The sequence below is a fragment of the Cryptotermes secundus genome, unplaced genomic scaffold, assembly GCF_002891405.2.
Source record: "Cryptotermes secundus unplaced genomic scaffold, Csec_1.0 scaffold423, whole genome shotgun sequence".
Lineage (NCBI taxonomy): Eukaryota > Metazoa > Arthropoda > Insecta > Blattodea > Kalotermitidae > Cryptotermes > Cryptotermes secundus.
This window is the reverse complement of record NW_019731985.1, coordinates 61,129-78,626: the sequence shown is the minus strand read 5'-3', so window position 1 is coordinate 78,626 and position 17,498 is coordinate 61,129. Positions and strand designations below refer to the sequence as shown.

Here is a 17,498-nt window from a genome sequence, read left to right as displayed (position 1 = left end):
TAACACTTCTATTCGGGATTCTGCAGCATTTTCTTCTTTTCCTTTTGCCTGAATCTTTTTATGCAATTATAACAATTAATTTTAAGATTCAGATGTATGTAAACAGAGGAAGCGGTGTTGGAGTGTGCGTAGTGCTTTGATCGATAGGCTTGGCGAGTCGGGGGTTGGTGGAAATTTCTCGAAGGCGGAGACAAAATTCCACTTCACACGCGAGGAGGCAAAATGGCGGCAGATCTTCTCACGATTCGGAAAGTAGCGGACCGTGGCTCATAAGGAACGCCCTACCTGTTACTCGGTATATTTGTGAGTTTCGCCAACATTGTCCGAAAGATGTCGTCGTGATCTGCCGGTCTTAATGGGTGACGACGAAGAGGGAGGTGTGATTCATCACACGCGAAGAAAAAAATTTTCATGTACAAAGTTTATATTGGAATTGGGATAATATTGAGACATATAATTTGATGTTCATAGAACTGAAAGAAAGGAGTACTGTTATAAGACCTACATAATGTGGCTAATTTTTTAATTTCGTTGGCAGAGAATCTAGGAAGTGCTTTTAGTGGTTGTTTATGATACATAAATGCACATGATACATGGATGAACTATGATACATAAAAGTAAAAGACAATATGAAATTAGATACTGTACCAAGCTTGTCAATATTCGACTTGTGTCTCGTAAAATGTGACTTTGTTATATTCTGAAGAAAATTGGTTTGACACGGAACGGTATCATCATTTCCAAGTCATTATTTCCATTGTATGATGTAAACACTTTAAATGAGTTATGTCATACCTAAATCATATCCTTGACAAACATTTTAAATTAAATTTAGGAGGAGAAGTTTAAATTCTGTCACAGTAGTGGGATTCAAATTTCCGCAACCACAACTCGTGGTGCCCCCTGTGAGATGCGAAGGATACCATCGCAGAACAAAGGTAAGAAAATGGTGGGATGTAATTTCTAGTTGATCCGTGATTACGAAGTAGTCGGAACTTGTCACGGATCAGTGAGGCAGTTGTGTTGTGATGCAGTGTGAAACCACAGTGTTGATCGTGTTGATTGTATTATATCTATGGCTGTGCGTTAGTGTCGAAGTGCGTATGATATGTGTGTACGTTTTTTAATGTACTTAGTGGTGAAGTTCTGGAAGTGATGGTCTAAGCGTTGAGAATGTAATAGGTGCGTTTTAAAGTCGAATGTAATTTGTAAGATGGTGAAAGTGTTAGTAATTAAATCCATTCAGAGACTGATAAATGGTAGTTGACGTACTGTGATGGACTGAGTGTATCTTACTACATTGTTCGTTTATGGACAGTTTGGAATGTCAGTTCTCCTTATAGCCATATTAGGAAATATTCAAAGTTAATTCTTAGAAACCGCAATCTACTTTTTAATAGGAATGTCAAAATTACGGTATATGTATGAACAATTACGGAAGGCTTTGGCAAGGCTGTGACGGAATTTCGTTCGCTTCTCACTGTTCTTTACCTACGAATGCCAGAATTTTCTTTTGAGGCCCTCATTTTTTTCCTTGTGCAAGGTTGAATGTCAGTATTTTCGTCGCAAAACACCGAACCTCTGTAACTTACTATTAAGGTTTTTGGTATTTTTGTCGGAATGATGTTTGATACTTCTGTCAAAATCGCCATAATGAAGGCTGTTCATTGCTCTAACCTATTTAGCAATTGAAGGTAAAAGATTTTGTGTATTTTAGGAACATTCTTTGATCTCAAAAGATTTGTCCATGTTATGTGAAAATATTGTGTAAAATATTTGTGATTGATGGATGTTTCTCTATTTAAAGTTCTTGCCACTAATACCACATTTCTATTACTTCTTGTTATCAAACCAAGTGAAGAAAGTGACTAATGTTGCTGCCTCAGCATGATGTATTTCAGGGTGAACATGATTCCAAGTATGTTATGAATAAGTGAAGTCTTACTCATATATTGTCTGTCATTAATGACAGATAATGCATAGTGCAGTTGCTTGAAATGAGGGATTGGAGTGAAAATGTTATGAAGACATTTTAGTGTGGTGTGGAAAGAAAAATGAAATAGTGATGTATTCACTTCAGGAATTTAAGATAATTCAGTTAAAGGGGATTTTATAACAGTCAGATAGATGTAATTGATCGTCGTTGAAATATTAATTATGGGGAAGGATGTGAAGGAATCTTCCAGAACAGAACGCGTTTTGACCACCTGTCAACAGATGTTAACTGATATGACACTTAAAATGCAAACTTTTTAAGTTTTTATCTGAGTTTCCTTGCATGCAGATTACACACACAGTGGAGAGGCTGTGTCTACCCTGGCTTCATATTGAATCATCCTAAGCATGGATTCTTGTTTTTATTTCACTTGATATTTGTATTTACACCAGCATTTGTAAACAAACCTGATTTTGAGTGTTGCTGGCACCTGAGATTTCAGGGCAAAATATCATCCCCATCTTCAGGGTTGAAGTGTCAACCAAGCAAGAAGTCAGCAGGAGCAGACAGAATTGGCTTGCCACCTGCTCATCTGGTTTCTTGTTTGGCTTAGCCGTTAACCCTGAAAATGGGGGGTGCTGTGTTCCTCTTGAACTTCAGGGTGTGTCCAGACTGCATGATGTTACAGCCCAGAAGACGCCACTCGTCATAGTAATGGCTGTGAGAACCTCAGATCTGACATAATGTACATGTTTGTATAATTGAGCTGATCTCCATAGCCAGACAGTACCGGGCAGTTGCTCACTGATTCTGGGAAGATGTAAGGTATTTGTAGGAGGATCCTGGGTAGCTCAGTTGGTTTATCTACAGGCTGTAAGCTGAATGGCAAGGGTTCAATTCCTGACAGGAGAAAGAAATTCTTCTCTACTCCTCAGCATCCAGACTGGCCATGGGGCCAACCCAGTCTGCTATCCAGTGGGTACTGTGGCCTCCTTCCCTGGGCATGAAACTGACCACTCACCTCCTAGTGCATACATCAGGAATAGTGGAGCTATACCTCCATTCCCCATATGTCTTCATAGTGCGGTGCTTAATTAATTAAGCACAGGGACAACATTATATCATCATCATCATTTAAGATGTGTATACTGTATAGTGATTCCAAATTATAAAAATGTTTCTCAGTGATATTTTTGATATTTTTCATCATGCCACTTTGTTCAAACCATGGTGTTCTGAAAAATGGTTCTGCTACCTTCATCAGATGACAGGATAAAGTAAGGAATCCACTGGAAAAACAGGATATCTTTGTTTTCTCAATTGTTGAAAGGAAAAAAACAATTTTTGAAAACTTGTTTGGGAGAAAACTGGAAACTATGAGAAGTTTTCAAACTCTCAGTCAAAGAAACCTGCAGACTTAGCTTATAGATGTGTTGTATTGCAGGTGACAAGTATAATTCTCCAGGGGAAACTCTGCGCTTGCATCAGGCAAAAGTAAGGGATGAAAAGAGATCAATCAAGGTCACAGCAGTTACTGATGTAGCGTCTTACAGTAGCAAGAGGTAAGAGTTCCAGTTTGGTTTGCTGACCAGAGCAGGAACTAAGTTTGTTTTGTTTTTCTAAGCTTATTTGTAACCTAACATAATAGTTTATTGCAATTGGGGCTTCTGTCCATATGAAATAGTATCCCCCAAGCTGAGTGAAGTTATTATTAATGTATAAAAACGTAACTGTGCATTCCATTTCGTGTTTCCTGCTGCATACCCAATACAGAACACCCGAAGTTATTAAAAAGTGTTCTTTGTGCTTTTATCAATATGTACGGTGCTGTGGCTGTCGAAATGTTGTGCAGGTATTGCAGTATAATTCTTGGTTGAACAGTTCTGTGTTCTGGCGTATAACACCATGTGGCCTGTTGAAAATCAACAGTGTTTTGGAGGAACATGTCCCCTCCACCTTCAGGGTCTAAGAATAGGTCCTCCAAGAAACCAGTGTGAAACAGGTAGCAAGCAAGCAGATGCTTTCATGGATTCAAGTGGTTTGTTTTACATTTTTCTGCACTGTACCCCTGATGAAAGGCTCCAAGTATGTATTGAACAGAATCCCAAGTGCCTCAGGACCAGCAGGGAGCTAAAATCCAGTAACCAGCCTTCAGCCAGTCTCTGTACTGACTTGTTTGTGTCCCTAGGGTTGAGTTCAATGTCAACATGGAGGCTAAGGCAGCAGGTGGTGAAGATGTGTATGAGTTCAAGAGTGGCAAAGAAGTTGCATCTGTCCGAGGCACCAGTGCTTCACCTGATGTTGAGAAGAAGGAAGCTCATGTGATTGTGCCAGATGGAAAGGAACCACGCAGTAGTCCCGCAAGACAAGAGAGCCCCACAGACCAGGGCAGCAAAAGAAGTTTCACAGAAACAAGTGATGCTGCAGAAGATGGAGATGAAGAAAACAAACGAAAGAAGCGTAAGGACTCTGACAGTGGCAAGGAGAATTCAAGGAATGGAAGTGGTGTTTCGGGTAGATTTGGGGGTGGTCGAAATGGTAGCTCTTCTGAGAAGTGTTCAAAGGTCGCTAGTAATCCAAAAAATGGTAACAGCTCCACTACCAAAAGTGTCCATGGGTCAGGAAATAGCAATTCAGATCGTAGGAGCCCGAGCAGTACTGGAGGGTCAGCCGGCAGTAGCCCCAAGTTGGTAAATGTTTCTGCTGCTCCTGGTGGGAATAGCGGCAAATCTATGCCTGGACTGGCTCCTGAGACTGATGCTGAAACTGATGAGGTTAGAGGGGGTAAGTGTGGTGACAGCAGTAATCCAGAAGCAACAGGGTCAGTAACAACACCTAGCCCCACGTGGGCTGCCGGACCAAAAGTCCCACCACTCAAGATTGTAATACCACAGCAGAGTGCTTCTATGGAGCAAGAGCAAGGAAATCGCAGTGGAAAAAATGGTGCAGCTCGACATCATCAGGCACTTCCCTATGTTGTTGCTTCATCGAATAGTGCGGACACTGCTCCTGACAAAGAGGCATCGGGTACAACTGGCTCTGTGCCCACTTCCAGTAATGGCACAAATGCATCAGAACTGGGAAGTAACAGTAGTTCTGTGAAAACTGATGAAAAGAAGGAAACAGCGGCTGGGCCCCAGTTATCTGAAGACCAGCGTTCCACTCATCACCAGAGGGTCTTGCGCAGCTCTCATCGATCAGGGGGTGGCACATCAGGTTCCTCGTGTGGTACTGGACCAGGGTCTGCCAACTCATCATCAGCTGCTCTCTCTACATCTTCCATCTCAGTTAGTGGTACGTCTGCCCCTTCTCCTGCTGCCCCAGGATTGAGCAGTAACAATACAGTTGACAGGGGCTCCAATAATTCATCACCAAGCCAGAGCAATAGTCAGCGGCAGTCTCCCTCCCCAGCAGAACCTGTGGTCCCTCTCACAAGTTCGGAAGTAACCACTAGCACGAGCCTCACTAAATCTGTTCCCTCTACGAGCATGTCCGTAGCATCTGCTCCTGAAGAAAAGACGACAGAACCTGCCGAGCAGCAAGGCCAGCCAGTGCAGCCTGCACCCCCACAACCTCCACCTGTTGATCTGCATCCCAGAAAAAGGAAAATGAAACAGAGTAAAGAAAGTCAGGCAGCAGCTACTTCAACTTCTGTGTCAGAGCCTTCAGATTCCACGAATACAGCAACAGAAGTGCATCCGCATGAGCAGCCAATCACAAACTGCTACCAACTTTTTCTTAACATCAGGAAGCAGGTTAGTTAATGTGCATGTTTCTGTCTTTCAGTACTTAATGGCATAGTGTCCTAGACTCCTGTTCCAGAGGTCTCAGGAGGGAGAGTACCATGATCCAATACATACCGTTCTGTTTCCTTCACCGAAATGAATATTGTTAATAGTAGGTCCCACCGTGGTTCACAGATGTAGGTGCCCTCTGCTGACATTATCATTGTCATAGTCAAGGGTGGAGAGTGACCAAGTTGGTTTATTAGCAAGCATGTACACGGTTCTTGGCCAAGTTACCATCTATCCTGACCAAATTTTTTTCTTTTTATGGTTTTCCCTGGTGTCTCCATTTGAATGCCAGGTAGTGTCTCAAAATGGATTGTGACCAGCCTCTTCCACTCTTAATTTATTTTCTTTCTGATTCACGCAGGTCACATGTCTGATACATAGCTCCTCTTCCAGATTCCAGCTTCTTGGATTCATATGCTACTAATCACTTTTTACAGTTTCATCCTTGTTTTTCTCCTTCCCTTTGTTGTTTTTACAAATTCTGTTTTATTGTTCCCTATGTTATATTAATGTATTGTACCTGTTTCTCTTGTGTAGGAGGTTGCTTATTCAGGATTCAGTTCCAACACTTGAGAGCAGTTCTGTAAACCATCAATTCTCTCTGTGGAGCCATAAGATTATCTTCTCCCAAGGTTATGTGGTTATTTTTACTTCCTATCTCCTTTAGGAAAAGTCCCTGTTCCCAACAAAGTATGGTCTTACCATCATTTGTGTGGCCTTCTATCTGTGGGATTTTGGATATTACATTTGACCTCAGTAGGTTGCTAGCCTGATCTCAGGTATCCAGTTTAGGCACTGCTGCCTGAGTCCTTTGGACAGGCCTGCCCCCACTATATTTATGACCCCTAGACAGAGAGTCACAGTACTTTAAAGATGTGGAAAACTGGACTCCCTATTCGTCGGGTTCTTATTTGATATCTTTGGGTCACACCATTAAGTCTGATGGACTCCTCCACCCTTCACAAGGGATTGCGTCTTCTAGAGGTTGCAGGCTCTTGTGCAGAGATACTAGAGTGAGTCTAAAATAACTTTAATGTAAAAATCATAAATGGGAAGAACAAACCATCTTTGATTTATTAATACCAGAAATTTCTGTTGCCAGGAACTCGTGTATCAGTGTGTGGAATCCCTTGCTTATGTGTGTAATTGTGCTTGCTGCCTGCCAGATCCTGCATGCATTCAGGGAAAGAACTGGAAAGTGTATGCTTTTTGGTTTGAATTGATGAAATGTGTTTATGTACGTGTAATAGTAGTATTTTAAACTTGTATTCTAGAGCCCCCAGTTAAAATCGTAGCTGGGCAAGCAGCTATTGTAACATGATTTTCATGGCATTCCTCAGTCTCTCCAGATGAACACTGTGATAATATGCTGAAATAGGCCACATATTCTTGCTTGCTCATTCATTCATGATAATCTTTCCATCCCATTTGATACAGTATAATCCATGTAGTTGAAACAGAGTTGTTAAATAACTTATAAATTTGTATTAGACACTGTTTAGTTATCTTACAGAAGTTGCCCTGTTTTCCATCTTTCATTTCTATAGACTTTTCCACATAAGTGTGTGCGGGGTCATATCCAAATTTTTCTGGAATGAAGGGTTGTTACAATGAAGAAAGTTTGGGAAACCGTACTGATATCTTGCCTCTCTACTGTTGTAGTATTAGTCTTAAAACTATAATTGAGCGCTGTTCATGTTATCACAATTCCTGTACTGATTAGATTGAGAGACGTCGAAAGGGACTATTTCCAGTTCAGCCAAAACCTCCACAAGGTTTTAAGGATTACCTTATGAACCGATGTACATATGTTCTGGCTGGGAATGCATCGTCAAGATTGTCAGTTCCAGTTGTGTCTCCTCCACAAAATCTTCAAGGTGCTATGAAGGACTTGTTCAGTGAACAGGAAAAGGAACGATACAGGTTGCGGATGCAGGTAAAATGTCCAATATTTTAAGTGGAAGACGATTTCAGTATTTTAGAAAGATTTTTTCTCTCCGAACCACTTCTACTGGTAGACCAGCTACTAGGGTCCATCCAGTTGGTACCAGGAGCTGTTCCCCAGAGTGTGAAATAGCCGGAATGTGAAGCTGTTTTATATGATAAGTAAATTCTGTTGCACATACTTTGAAGTACCAGTGACTAATATACATAATTAAAAATATATAAACATTGTAAACGTGAGATTTATCTTTGTAATTATGTAATTTTGAGTTACTGTAGCAAGGAATTGTCAAGTGTTAACATGTTTTGCAATAAGTTGTGTAGTACTACATCATGAACGAGCGAGAAGGCTTCTATTTCGGTGTATTGTGTCTATTCTGTGAGTATTAAAATATTTCAGTGTGGATATATGAAGCATAATTAGTATACAGTATAAGAAAGTGGGTTTATGGTTGCCTGTTTATATGTGTTATTCATGGGAGGTGAAATTAAACGTTGGCCTTGATGCTTCACTCGATAATGTGTAGGCCTGGAAGAGAATTTAGGAGGAAGTCTGGGCCACTGCAAATAAAAAAATACTGTCACTGTAAAGCTGTGTGTTTCATTGGTTGGTTGAAGGTGTGTGGTCAATATGATCATTTGTTTCAGCATGTAATTGAGAAGGAGAAACTTGTGTTGTCAGTGGAACAGGAGATTCTCAGAGTTCATGGTCGAGCTGCGAGAGCTCTGGCCAACCAGTCACTACCATTCTCAGTGTGTACTATATTGAAGGATGAGGAAGTGTACAATGTGATAACACCAGAGCAGGAAGAGAAGGATCGCAATGCTCGGTCACGGTATAATGGTCGACTGTTCTTGAGCTGGTTGCAGGATGTTGATGATAAATGGGAAAAAATTAAGGTTAGTGCAGTTGAGAAAAAAAAAAGAAAATGGTGGCAGCGGTAATGAATGGCATATTCAGGAGTCTCTGCAGCTGATATTGTTCAGGTGATTGAATTACGGAGGGTGGGATATCCTGAACGCACGGTACACAAGGAAGGTATGACATCCCAAGAAAATTTGTATTTGGGAATTATAAGGGTAAAGAGGTTTTGGGAGGTCTGTGCTTAGGTGAGGAAGGTGCAGTGGATTCAAGTGGCACATTAAGGGACCAAATTAATTTTCTGCATCTCCATTCATGCTACATATTATGCCCATCTGCTTTGATATGTCTCTCTAATCACAGGGTGCGATATCATCACTGAACAAATTGGTGCAAGCAGTAATGTGCCTGCTATATATTTGGGAGGAGCCTGGTTCAGATCTTGGCTGGGAGACTTGACTAATCTGATTAGGGTTTTCCTCAGTCCCTCACATAATAGTACCTCAGATTAGGGCACATTGTTTCCTTCCATGTTTTGATGCTGATTAGTTTGAGGATACCGAGTGTGTCAGAACACAAAAAAAATGAAAGACCTTGTTCAGTTTTCTCCATTCCTTTTCTCTCATTTTGTTTTGAATCAGCCAGTATAATACTCAGTAACATTACAGTCAGTTGTGTCTCCTGTTGTTTCTGTACAGTAGGATCAATGATGATATTGTCACGAGTCTGACTGTAGACGGGGTTTGGATTGGAGATTGGATTTATTGTATTCTTACGGATGGTAACCGGAAGCAACTATAAATGCTGTGACTTAAATTCACACACACTCCAATTCACTACAGCACACACGGAGTCTTTTCATTCTGTTTTCACTAGCTGTTTCCTGGCAACGGATGCTGACAGTGTCCTGTGCTTATGTTGTTACTGGTTGGTGAATGTCCCACGACTGACTTATTGCTTCAGTTGTCAAACTCCCAGGCAGGTTGCCATCTAATAACAGCCTTCTACACTTCTCTTCACTGACTGACTAACTGCTGCTCCCAAAGTGGCCTCTGTAGTCTAGAGGTAACGTTCCCACCTCATGACTCGTAATACGCGGGTTCAAATACCCAGCAGAGGTCGTCGAATTTTTAAGGGCGGAAAAATTCAGGGAACAAGTCCTCCAGGAGGGACTTTAAGCCGTGGGTCCCGTGTCGTAGCTTTACGGCACGTAAAAGAACCTCATATCTCCAAAGGAGGTCACGGAGCCAAATTACGGATGTTCCCACCCAACAACAGTCTCTAATACCTCTGGTAGATGGGGGAAGCATTATAGATACCTCTCAGCTAGTAGAGCCGGTCTCACTGGCTGGGAGGGACTGATGATAAGCACCAGTACCGGTAGGATATAGAGACTGGTAGAATATCATAGAGGGAAGCACAATGGACCAAGACAGGTCTAAGTGCATGGGGAAACCCACCCTCTTCAATAACTAACTAACTGCAGCTCCCAACTTGTCTTGCTTATATCTCAGCACTGACCACAAAGAAAACACTGTTCCTCATTGTTGTAGTTCAGTCGTTTCTATGAGAACATGTTTGCATATATTGCTTATTCTGCAGTTATTTCTTCAGCGGGTGTTGTTTATAGTCATTACTTATCAATGGGTCTATATACTACAGTATGTATTATGGTAACACAGTGCACTGGATTTGGGTAGTATTAAATACACACTGGTATATAGGCATGCTGGCAGTAGTCTTTATGTTGCCACTGTTACCATTTTCATGAAAAGTACTTAAAAGAGAAAAACATATGACTGTTAAGCACAGGGACAACTTTACATTTTTTACCTTTTATTGGATGTGTTCCCCTAGTGTTAACGTAACCAAACTGTACCATGACTTGAAAGATAAGTAGACAAAGATTCTTCATAGAACAATTGTTAGTGTTATATCTTTCCTGTGGTAGGAGTCCATGTTGCTTCGTCACCACAATGAAGCGGAATCTCTTCATGCTGTACAGAGAATGGACTGGGAGTGGAAAATGAAGGAACTTGGAATATGTGAATTTAAAGCAAAACCTGTCATTGAAGATCTTCATGTTCCCATGGTTCATGTCAGTGACGACTTCGACCTGCTTCCAGCCTGAAAGACCATGGTGACAAACACTTCACTTATATTGTGATTAAGTTACTGCTTGTAGAGTGATCTCATGTTGAAGGTTTGAATGTACACACATTTACGAGCTACAGTACATAGTCATCAAAAATTCATGCAACCCATTCTGTGAGCAGAGCAATACAGAACATATCTACAGAGTGATGCACATGGTGGCTTCGCTATAATCAGATACAGAATGCACTGGGCAGATGCTGTAGATCCTCCAACAGCTGCATCACTTTCGAATGAGCTTTTCAGTAGTGAAGATATGTTGCAAGAGTAATGTATTGTATATTCACTGTTTAATATTTATTGTCCAAGAATGGGAATCCGAAATCTCCTGGTATCCTGGAGTTGGCAACAATAATTTAAATTCATGGTAACAGTTTCTTGTATGAGGTTAGGTGATTTTAAACTTCCAAGTTATTTCAGGCTGGCTGGTGGCTGTATTTTAACTGTGAGGTTGTGATGCTGATATCAGAAAAATGCAGTGTTTGACTACCTGGACTGTAGTCATGTAATGTCACAGTAATGTCAATAAGGGTCAGCATATTATGCTCTTACACACACACACTGCAAAGCAAAGTATGTAGCCTGATGTGTTCAGATTAATCCTTAATATACTAAGTTTCAGGTTGAGTACCGCTGTGTTGCACAAATTCAGTGGCTCTGTATTGCATGACGCTTCTTATGGTAGTGATGTTTGCTCCTTTGCGAATGCCTGTTTGTTGTGGATCATATTCTCAGGACATCTGTGTGCAACTGGAGATAAAAATATCTCTGGCAGGGTAAACATTCTGGCATATTAGCTATTGTTTTATTGATATACCAGTACAAGAACCTTTAGAGTGAATTTGTGCAAGGTTATTTTCAGTATGTATTGTGAATTTCTGTTTTGTAGTGTTATGGAAAGTACTGTACAATTAACATAAGTCGACAGAATAAAACTGTTATATTTTTAATGGGTTGTGTGATTTTTTGATGACTGTGTACTTCTCACATGCTCAAAATTTTGTGATTATTAGAAATATAATTCTGGATGCTAATGTAGTCATTATTGGAACATAAAATGTATATAGCAATTTCATATTAAGAGAGGTGCCAAGAAAGTTATAAATATAAGATATAGGTTTATGCAAAATGCTATGAAGGCCTAATACTGTTCAGTTAATAAAAACTGATGTTAGTACATGATGAAGGACGTTTACAGTGTATAGTCCATACTGCAAAGTAATTACAAGTTATGTATGTTAGGTGCCAAAACTAATATGTGACAAGGGGAGCAGTATGTTAAGATAGTCTAAGGCACTTCTGTGTATTCACATTAAAAATGACTTTTTACATTAGCAATATATTTTTAATTTTTAAGCTATTGAAAACTATGTTTTCTGTTCAGGATAGAACCATAATAAGACTAACCCTTCAATTTAGAGGGGTGTGGTATACATGCTGTAATGTATTTCTTTGTGTGTTATGGAGGGATGTCTTATATGTACTCATCTAGCTTCTCTGTGGTGCTGTGTGTCTAAATCTTTAACAGCATGAGCAGAACTTATATAAGAGAACAGATGAAAGTCCAGGTCATCATAGTAGAGTAGACGAAGTCTGACCCATCAGTTAAGGGAGGTTTGATAGATATCTGTGTGGGATGTTTGGCATTGGGACACCAAATGCTGGATGCCTTTCTCATACGTTCACATGGCCCACAAAATCAGATGCTCAGTATCTTAGAGAGTTTTATGCAGAGGCCCTAAGGTATTACCTGCCAGATTACATGGTGACAGCCCAGAATACCATAGAGAGTTCTGTCTTCTGGAATGTGATACCACAGTCTGCTAGAATTTCACAGACATTTCAGAGGAAAATTCTGCCTCCATCTTCAGTGGTTAAAAGTGCGCCAAGCAGGCAGTGCGAAACATCATTGAACTTCTACCGGGCTTTACAATGTTACATCCCAGAAGAGAAAACTCTTCAGTCTTCACTATCGAATCCTCTAATCCAACCAATAGAGATTACACTGCATTGAAAGGTTATTTGTACTACTACAGTGAAGTGAATAAAAAACTTCCACATAGTCATGTAATTGTTTACTTGTATATATTTACAGGCTATCTTTACATAGATCTGTTATACATAATGAAAATATGCTGCAAAATAAATGTTTTAAAACAGTCAGAATGTTGCATTTAATAGTCAGCCCAACCTATTTGTTACAGTTTCTTGCAGGATGACACAGAATGATGCAGGCAGCTCCTATTGAGCAGTATCTTTCTTTCCTGTAGATTTCATGTTCTCCGCTGAGACGTCATTCACCTTAAAATCTATTGGTTTGTCGTAGCCCATTATCCTTGTGTAATGTCCAGGATCAACAAAGAGCCGTGGATCCACAAATAAAGGTGATCCCTTAACTTGGAAAGAGGTAAACAATCCAGGCACATCTGGCACAATAACCTCATCTGGCATGAAGGTAATCTGTAAAAAGCAAGCACATCAAAATAACTGCAGTGTAATTTAAAATTATCTGAAGTGTTTGTAATTCCTTATGTAATTTCATATACAGTTAAGTTCCTACTTGAAGAATGCCATCTTCTGGGATGTGGCGCCGTGTATATATTGTGTAAACCAACATTATGGAGGAACGTATTGCCTCCATCTTCAGGGTATAAAAATCTGTGAGAAAGGAGCCAGTTTAAGCCTGTGACTCATGGATTTTTATACCCTGAAGATGGAGGTGATACGTTCCTTGGAAATGTTGGTTTACACAATATCTACACAGCGCCACATCCCAGAAAATGGCATTCTTCATAGTCACCACTGTGAAAACCTCAAATCTTACAAATTCCCACTTGTCTGGTATCCAAACACGTGGAGTTCTCATGCAACCAGCAACAATTTTGAAGAAAAAGTATAATTTTTATTTATAAAGTAATTTAAAAAACGAGTCGTGATGTGTGTTCTCTCTGCTCACAGTAGTTGTTCCAGCTCTTACTAGGAGTGTTCAGCATCTTAACCCCCTCATGCAACTGCCATTATAGTATATATAAAATGTTTGCCATCAATCTGTTATGTTGCCTAGGAACTGAAAACATGTTATTCTGGCTTTGAGACAGAAAATGGACATATGTGAAAGACTGGAAAAGGGTGAAAACTGTGAAAATTGGGTTTCTTGTTAGAGTTTTTCCAATGTGGCTGGCACACTCATGTAAGTAGTACACCTCAGTCCCCACACATGCCAGATAACCAGGAGTTTACTGTATACAAATACTGAAAATTGTTATCTTGCAACAAAATTTACAGTGTGGTTACCAGTAATACTATTTTCATCAGCACTGCATTCTGGTATTTACTGTGATTAGCGTTGGAACATGTAGGTTACATTTGTATCTTATACTGTGTATATCCGAATCTATTTGAAATTTTTCAATGTTATGTGATGATGATGACAGTAAAAATTTTCTGGCTAGCAGAATATTACAGTTCTTCAGTAATTTCCTGTAAGACACTCTCCCATGGAATGATGGTCCAAATGAATATTTAATTGACAACTTTCAATGTAGCTTCCTAATTTCACTGAAAGTCATTTTGTGGTTTGGGAAGCTTAGTTGACTGGACATAACCTCCCATTCCATTATGTTCATTTTATGCCCTTTGTTCAAAGACAAACACAATTTTAGCCGGACCTATACATGGTACTGTAGTGAGAATGTTTTTGGACCTTTCACTGTGGCCCTGAGCTAGGCCTGTTGGAAATGCTACTGTTTTTATTTGAATATTCAAACCTAACATCACTGCTGACAGTGAAGAGAATTAGATATCAGTGCTAGACTTCAACATCATCCTCAAAAATCCCTGTCACTTTGCTCAGAAGACTAGGGCTTCAAGTTTTACTATATTTAAAAAAAAGAGCTCTCATAAGAGACACTTCAACCCCAGAGAGTTGCAACCCTGCCTTTGTGAGTTCCAGGCCCTACTGGCTTAGTGGGTAGCACCAAATACAGTTCACTTCCCAGGGTTACAGGTATGTAGGCATGACTCATTGGTCATGGTAGGAAACCTAAGGGAAGGAAATCCTGGTTCTCCAGGATAGGGGATTTTGCAACACACTGGTAACCTGTTCAAGTCATAAAGAGTTAGTCATAATCCTCACACACATCATGATTTTGGATGGAGCTGCAACTTGACTTACGCAGATCATGAAGAACTTCAGCATATTAACATAAATTTTTTGCATCAATTCTTGTAATATGGTTAAGTTTTTATTTGTAATATGCTGGGCCAAAGGCCTGTCAATTCTGTTAGCAGTCTGCATCTCCTAAGCTGAATTAGACTGGAGAAGTATTACTCTCTCTTGCCTGAGTAACCAAGTTCTAATATGACTTTACTGTTTAAAGTGTGACAAGTTATGTTGACAGTATTTCTATATTTACTGGTCTAACTGGCCTTTGTGACATCTATGAGATTTTTACATTATTTAAAAATGACTAAAGGCATCCTCCTAGGCTTTGGTCCTCATATTTCTCCACATAACTCTTTTAAGGGGAAGCAGTAGTTTAGCAACACATAAAGAAGCTGCATTACTTTAATTACCGTCTTTTCTCTCAGGAAGAAATTTAAGCGAACTGCAGAATACATTTCAGTATCAGAATTGAAGTATATATGAGTAACATATTTCTTTGTAATCATATGGAGTAAGAATGGAGTGACGAAGGTAAAGAAACCGACAAAACCAAAGAGGGCTACTACAACTGGAGTTCCGAAGTTTGGAATTTGATGTACGAGAATAGGTTGCGACGCCAGACCAGCTACACTGGATACTAATGAGAAAATTTTCACTGCACGAATCTGGGGCGTTAAATTTCCATAGTACACTTGAATATTTCTGCTACTATCGGTCGTACTAAATCCGTAATGACATTTTGCCGTTAACTGTACTGATGCTTTGCATTGGTCCGCAAAACTACAAATTGCAGTCCAGTTCGTTTTACGTGCCAAAAATAGCTTCAACGTTTTATCCACATGGGATGTGGTAACACACAGTTTACTTAGAAACATGGCGTTAATTTACAACAGCAACTAATACTGAAAAGAAAGTACTCTAAGAACAGTTTCATCCATATCAACTTCGTGCAGAACAGCCTCCGACACCACAAACTTTACAGAAGTACCAAAATTTGAAAGATTGATGTAGTCGACAGTTATAATCTCGAAGAATAGTAAAACAAACTAAATATATTCCGTACGTAAACATATTTTATAATATTAAAATGATTTACAACTACATCATGAATAATATAAAATAATATTATGATTTTAGACAAGTCCACATTCTCATTGAATTGACTAGTATGGGACATTAAGCTATCTCGAGAGATATTATATTCATTGACCTCCCTGCTTAATAGTAGGAAATAGAAGTAGTTGTGTTGGCAGTGTGGCATTCTGTGGAGTTGATAGTGCAAGCTTGTTGTATGTTTTGTTAATGGCTTGTGGGTTTATTGTGTGGGTAAAATGAACACGGTTGCATCAAAAAGCAATGTAGCATCAGAATTTCTGGAAATAGATTCCAAAGGAGCTTGGCCGCTATTATACCAGGTGTGAAAAAGTGTTTGAAACTATGGTACTGAACCAGGTTTAATTCAAGTTCAAGGACAGGGCACTTTTTGAAATATAAGAAATCTGTAAAGTACTATAACATTCTTCTTGTATTTAATTACAGAAGTATCAGATTTGTCTAACGGTGTACTGACGTCTGTTTGTGCGCCTTTAACCACAACAAAAGTGAAAATGACATGCTCGATTGCGTGGTATTTAATTGGCCACTTCAAATTCGGAAAAAGAAGTTGGAAAAGTCTGTTGATTATAATGTTGGCCGAAGTACTTCATGGAAACTTCACAATACTGCAGCATCCTCGGAACATATTTGAATAGAGTTTCAGTCAGCTACTTAGTTTCACTGGCATTAAATGAATAAAACAATACTAATTGTAACACTTCAGCATATTAATAATTGAGTTTGGGACAAGGCATAGATGTATGAAAAACATAAGATTTTGAGGTTATAGGATTATGTTACATGAAAATTATTTGGTCTGTTTTTCGTATGTTTGAAGTAGTGATTCATCATTCGGTTATTTCTGTCATACCAAACTTTAGAATATGAATCAGGAATTTATGTCTGTCTCAAGCTAATAGTCATGAATTGCTTAGTAGTTTTGTTGTTCATTGCAGTCCAATGTTCATACTCTGTAGGTTAACGGCAGTGAACTGTAATATGCTTAAGGGGCTGTATGGCCATGCAAATGTGATGAATGATAATGTTTGGAAGTGTGAAGTGTAACATTTATTCTCTACCATATCCCTGACTGAACATGTGTAGATATTACTAGATGATTAAGACAAGGATAGATGGAGTTTCATTTGTTTCATGTTAATATCTTTTGCTCATCTAGTAATAGTAATATAATTCCCTATATGTCTTCATGGTGCAGTGCTTTGTAAACTAGGGGAGAACTTTACCTTTTTTTTATACATTATGTTATTTGGTTGGGGGTAATTACTCTGTTCTGTTCTTTTACTGTTGTTTCTTTAACTTTGCATTTTAGAGGAAAAGGAGGATATATATTTACATTATTGTGACCAGTCATACTCTCACAATGTTTTTATTTAATTGTACAATTTACTAACATGTATAGTTGTGCTGGTGAAATTGAATGAAATATTTTGAATTGTTTCATTTTGGTCCGTTACACTATCAATCACTAATTGTCAATAGATTTTCCGTCAAGTGCAACAATGTATATTTTGATCACTTAATTGTCTC

At 39.3% G+C, this 17,498-nt stretch overlaps 3 protein-coding genes across 5 annotated transcripts in view; 2 read left to right on the top strand and 1 right to left on the bottom strand.

Annotated features, from left to right (window-relative positions):
* The first annotated feature begins 246 nt into the window (after window positions 1-246).
* On the top strand, window positions 247-12,496 carry LOC111867420 (ankyrin repeat domain-containing protein 11). 3 transcript variants are annotated; one of them, XM_023857267.2, is made up of 6 exons: window positions 247-938; window positions 3,381-3,498; window positions 4,125-5,691; window positions 7,454-7,666; window positions 8,323-8,574; window positions 10,488-12,496. In XM_023857267.2, the coding sequence occupies exons 1-6, from the start codon at window positions 911-913 to the stop codon at window positions 10,665-10,667; spliced, it is 2,358 nt and encodes a 785-aa protein (XP_023713035.1). In that variant the 5' UTR covers window positions 247-910; the 3' UTR covers window positions 10,668-12,496. The 3 variants fall into 3 exon arrangements, with proteins under 3 accessions (XP_023713035.1, XP_023713036.1, XP_023713037.1); XM_023857268.2 differs by lacking the exon at window positions 247-938 and adding an exon at window positions 971-1,182; XM_023857269.2 differs by lacking the exon at window positions 247-938 and adding an exon at window positions 1,199-1,694.
* Window positions 12,497-12,752: 256 nt separating this feature from the next.
* On the bottom strand, window positions 12,753-15,843 carry LOC111867423 (transmembrane protein 70 homolog, mitochondrial). Its single transcript, XM_023857275.2, has 2 exons — window positions 15,266-15,843; window positions 12,753-13,150 (listed from the first exon to the last, which is right to left on the bottom strand). The coding sequence occupies exons 1-2, from the start codon at window positions 15,728-15,730 to the stop codon at window positions 12,932-12,934; spliced, it is 684 nt and encodes a 227-aa protein (XP_023713043.1). The 5' UTR covers window positions 15,731-15,843; the 3' UTR covers window positions 12,753-12,931.
* Window positions 15,844-16,108: 265 nt separating this feature from the next.
* The window catches only part of LOC111867421 (tyrosine-protein phosphatase non-receptor type 2), a 28,419-nt gene continuing 27,029 nt past the window's right edge, over window positions 16,109-17,498 (top strand). Inside the window, exon 1 of the mRNA XM_023857270.2 lies at window positions 16,109-16,270. Within this exon, the coding sequence (XP_023713038.1) occupies window positions 16,187-16,270 (84 nt within the window). The 5' untranslated portion in view covers window positions 16,109-16,186. The remainder of the gene's footprint in view (window positions 16,271-17,498) is intronic.

Coding starts and splice junctions, on each gene's coding strand:
- LOC111867423 (XM_023857275.2), bottom strand. CDS start 15,730: ATGTTTCTAAGTAAACTGTGTGTTACCACATCCCATGTGGATAAAACG. Junction 13,151..15,265: donor TCTTCCTGAGAGAAAAGACG/GTAATTAAAGTA, acceptor TGCTTTTTACAG/ATTACCTTCATGCCAGATGA.
- LOC111867420 (XM_023857267.2), top strand. CDS start 911: ATGCGAAGGATACCATCGCAGAACAAAG. Junction 939..3,380: donor GATACCATCGCAGAACAAAG/GTAAGAAAATGG, acceptor GTTGTATTGCAG/GTGACAAGTATAATTCTCCA. Junction 7,667..8,322: donor GATACAGGTTGCGGATGCAG/GTAAAATGTCCA, acceptor CATTTGTTTCAG/CATGTAATTGAGAAGGAGAA.